We start from the raw sequence: 4,418 nt of genomic DNA on the forward strand, positions 1-4,418 counted from the left end.
GGGTTGTCTCTTTTTGCTGCCAACCTTCTTGGGGCACATTATGCTTGGAAGGAATGCTCCAGCTTCTTGAGCGAATGTTTGAACTCTTGACTTCATGTTTGTTTTTTGCTTATTGACACTGGTACTAATTTTTTTATAGACCCACTGTCATGTATAAAAAACTATGGATGATAAATGTACTCGACTATTACAACAGTTCTTTTCGTTAGCTATCTGTAACTATTTTTTTTTTTTTTTTGGCAATTATTCAAAGCAGCAATATTCAATTTTATTAAATAAACGTTCAAGTCAATTACCCTTCTTTTGCTCCTTGCATTATTTCAATTGCATAATTTAATAAACGTTAAAACACAACAACTATTTCTTATTTCTGGTTATACATAAAGATAGGCAAATGTTGCAAGTTTAAATTTCTGCATTGAAGGCAACATCCTCCCAAAACGATGATACGTATCTACCTTCATCGGTCTCGTTCAGTGATTTGATGGAGGCTTCTATCTTTTTCATTATTCTGTCCTCTCTTTCTGCAGCTTCCCAGTTAGGTAATGCTGGTGATACGATTGACCCTTCAGAACTTGAATCAGAATCTTCTCGGAAACACGTTTCGTTTGCGCTAGAGGACAAGAAAACTAAATTATCTTCCTGAACAACATCCATAATCGTTTCGATCACTTTGAAGTTCCTAATGACAGTCCTCTATCATTTTTTTTTTTCTTAACAAAAAAAATAAAAATTATGTATTTTAAGTTCCTTACCATCAATGATATTACAGTGGTCAAATAGTTTGCCAACATGGCACCGCTTTGATCTGAGCAAGGTATATTTACTTCTTTCAATCTTGAGTGCATTGTTATGCCGTTCACGATTTTTGTACCAGTAATAATCAGTTTTAATTTACTAAACTGACAAGAAATTGCCATCAAGTGATTCAGACAAGCATCGTATGGAAGTAGCGATTTCCAATAGACCAAGGACTTTTCTCTCAAGTGACAGGTTTTTGTTTCGTCCTTTTTCGAGACTTTATCGGTTGGTTTATCCTCGCAAAAAAGGGCATCACCAAGACCAGCAACAGCTATATTTGTGAATATAAAATCAAGTCTTACATCGTGTTCATCTTTTTCGACCAAGCCTAATCTCTTCATAGATTTGATGACTGCAGAGTGACACTCAGATCTAAAAAAAATACTAAGATAAATCACTTATATGTATATTGTGTACCTCTTGGTGATATAGTATGGCTGGACTGCAAATATGTAGTCAAAGAGATCGCCATAAACGATTGATCTATACCAAGCCTCATTGTTGTTGCTGTTGAGTAGTAGTTTATTGTAGTACAAGTTGCATCTAAAAGAAGAAAATTAAAAAAAACTAACGTAATGAAGCAAAAGAAGCAAATGATTTGGTGAACATATTGTACTCACAGTTTTTGTACGGCAAGCTTTATATATGGAAGGCACGATTCATTCGAAAAAGGATTAATATTTTCTACCACATGATATAAATCCTCTTTCGAATGACAGCGACTTAATTTTTTAAGTATACTGTACTCATCGTTGCATAATATAAATGGTAGTGTTAGACCGTACGTTTCTTTGATATGCTGCACATCATTTGCAAACCGCTTTGGAAGTGAAGAAGTCTTGGTGAAATTCAGAACGTCTTTTGTTCCACTTGAATATTACAAAATATGATTAACTTACTGTATGTGATAATCACGTTTTTACTTACTAGAACTTGTTCAATTCTATCAACTTATTGTTGTTGTCAAGCTTTTTGAAAGATTTTAAATTCAAATGCTTGTGCTTTTTTTGTGCAACTTCACCATGCGTGGTAGCACAGTCGTTTTCGTCTGTTGAAGCGATACTATCGTGATTGCAAGACAAACTATTCGCAGCATCCTCGTAACCCTGCTCTATAATTCTGTTTCTGATTGAAACTCTGCCTTGCTGCCGAATAGGTTTTTTCTGCTCCTCAATATTGTGTCTGATGATAAGCAATATTGGATCAGACTCGACTACAAGTGACACTGTTTTATACAGCTGTCCGGCTCTTTTAACAGCCGTTGCTGTATTTTTATTAATATTGCATTTTGCTTTCCAAAAGGTTTTCAATTCCTTCAATATAATTTCTTTGGCAGTTTTTTCGGTTCCAAAGTTGAATTCTCTGCTTATATTTTCAATCATTTTCATATTTGTCCATTCACGAACTAGACAAGAACTTAATGTGATTGCAATATCTTCGGATTTAGCTAGAAAAAAATATAAGGAACAAGTAAAAACAAAATTATTGTCATTGAAATTTTTACCTTCTTCGAGAAGTGGTTTAATCATATTCATGGAAACAAGAGAAGTTTTCATAAGAAAACGCGTTTAATTTATAGATAGCACTTGGGTGCACTTCAAATACAAGCCACGACAGAAGATCTAAATTACTTTTGCTTTATACAACTTAACCATTAAATATAAAAAAGGAAAGCGAGACTAATGCTGAATTTTTTTTTTTTTTTTGTTGCATGTAAATGAATATGCCAGGGCCAGTGGAGAGAAGATGTAATGAGAGACACTAGAAATTGTAAAAACAAAGCAATTCATGATGCAGACGGAACACCATGGCGTTTAAGGTCATCAAGCTTACTATTTTCGCCAATAAAACGGCCGGGCATAAATCCCAGTTGATATGGAGATACTAAACGGTTCATATAGGGCAAGGGCCGCGCACTGATCAGACGGGTAAACCCTTTGGCTTCTGTGTTAATCAGATCAATAGATCGCTAGTTCTTGAGGTCAGTGACGTTTTCCTTTCTTCGGCAGCAGCGTCATATAGGCTTCCTGCCAACTAGGAGAGAAGCAACTACGAAAGAGGGCGTCATTTTAAACCTGTATAGCAAGACCTCTGGCAGCTGCATTAAGGAATACGATTGTTAGAATTTGATAGGAAATCCCATCAAGACCTGGGCTACTATTGCTAGGGCAACGCTTGGCTACTTCTTGTATGTCAACAAGAGTTAAAGGTCGGGTTAATTGGTCACCCTGTGCCGTGATAATTCGCAGTGCAAGTGGAATGGTGCGCAGAAGTTCCTTAGCGGAGGATAAGTATATTCGTTGAGGAGTGTACAAGCGCTCATAGAAAGCAACATCAGCGACCTGAAGACTACTGGGAGTGCTGCAGACCTCCTCTGACTTCTGATGTCGTAATGCAGCTATATATGTTTGCGACAGGCGGGCAGTAGGTTCTGTAGCCATTGACTGTGTTTTCGGCTAAGCTGGATGGCCACTTGCTTCACTTTCGCTTTGACCCTGCCCCGAAGTAGTTGGGGTGACAAATCACCTGATGGTGTCTGTAACAGCTGGTCCAAATTTTGGGTTAATGAAGAAACGGCTATTTGTCAAGTGAGGATTAATATATTGTATCTCTTTACCGTGTATACGAAATGTAAGCTTGAAATTAGCCAGCAACAGTGCGTGATCCATCCATATATTGGATACAAGCTCAATATAGTAGAAACTAATGGAGAGTATAACGCTGGAGAGGTAAAATAGTCAACGGTAGAAGAACTAGTACTGTTTTTGAAGGTCAGTCCGTTCTCATTGGTGTCAAATCAATTAAAAAATGCTGTTGAACCATGTCACGCTAGCCCTGCAGACGACAGCTAATGTTGCAGTTAAGGTCATAGTTAAAGCCCCCTGCGAGAAGAATCCGAGAAAGAGGGCTTTGAGTAGAGTAGGCTGCGAGTGTCTCTAAAGTGAGAGATAAAAATGGAGACAATGAAAGAATTTGTTGAAAAACCGTACGATTGGCAGTACGTTGAGGTAGTGTAGATAGTAACCATGGCAAAAGGTTCAAACATGCGGCGATTATGAGTGCCCTTGCATGCAGTTAAGTGTTGGTCTAGTGTGATATATGTGGACGATACCGTAATCGGAGGATTGAGGCTCACCACACCGCAACGTTTTGTCCAAACGGTGCTTTGAGAATTAAATTGTAGGTTAAGAGTATTTTGAGTATTGTCATCTTCAGTACTTGTATCTTGGAGCGATAGAATATCCAAAGATTATAGGCGAAGGCTGCGAACAAAGGATTAACGTTTTTCGAGTGCGGATAACTTGGCAGTAGAGAGACCCGATATTTAAAATTGTAAGTTTGTAATGAGTTGATTGTGAGGAGAAAGTGGATGAAGTGCCAAGGTTATGGTGATTGTTGTTATTCGTATTATCATATACAAGATTATTCATAAATTAATAAAGGACTGGAATAGGTGTCTCAAAAGTAGAGGACTTACCTAAGGAAGTAGAAATAATCCGGCCAAGCCAGATTCACTGATTTGACTGTCAAGCCAGAAATAAGGCAGCCTTGTATCGTCTTTGCTGGAGACCCTACATGTATCCATAAAGGCTCGATTGCTTGGTTCATGAATCGAT

The 4,418-nt window shown here is 37.6% G+C and overlaps 2 protein-coding genes across 2 annotated transcripts; both read right to left on the reverse strand.

The window, feature by feature from the left end:
• Positions 1–371: 371 nt before the first annotated feature.
• Positions 372–2,449, reverse strand: RHIMIDRAFT_97798 (uncharacterized protein). Its single transcript, XM_023615952.1, has 6 exons — positions 2,306–2,449; positions 1,729–2,248; positions 1,422–1,670; positions 1,219–1,344; positions 756–1,173; positions 372–696 (listed from the first exon to the last, which is right to left on the reverse strand). The coding sequence occupies exons 1-6, from the start codon at positions 2,355–2,357 to the stop codon at positions 406–408; spliced, it is 1,656 nt and encodes a 551-aa protein (XP_023461271.1). The 5' UTR covers positions 2,358–2,449; the 3' UTR covers positions 372–405.
• Positions 2,450–2,587: 138 nt separating this feature from the next.
• RHIMIDRAFT_242539 (uncharacterized protein) lies at positions 2,588–3,242 on the reverse strand (the record flags this gene model as incomplete). Its single annotated transcript, XM_023609803.1, has 2 exons — positions 2,588–2,770; positions 2,877–3,242. The coding sequence occupies 2 exons, from the start codon at positions 3,240–3,242 to the stop codon at positions 2,588–2,590; spliced, it is 549 nt and encodes a 182-aa protein (XP_023461272.1).
• Positions 3,243–4,418: the final 1,176 nt, after the last annotated feature.

Source organism: Rhizopus microsporus (genome assembly GCF_002708625.1).
Source record: "Rhizopus microsporus ATCC 52813 unplaced genomic scaffold scaffold_33, whole genome shotgun sequence".
Classification (NCBI taxonomy): domain Eukaryota; kingdom Fungi; phylum Mucoromycota; class Mucoromycetes; order Mucorales; family Rhizopodaceae; genus Rhizopus; species Rhizopus microsporus.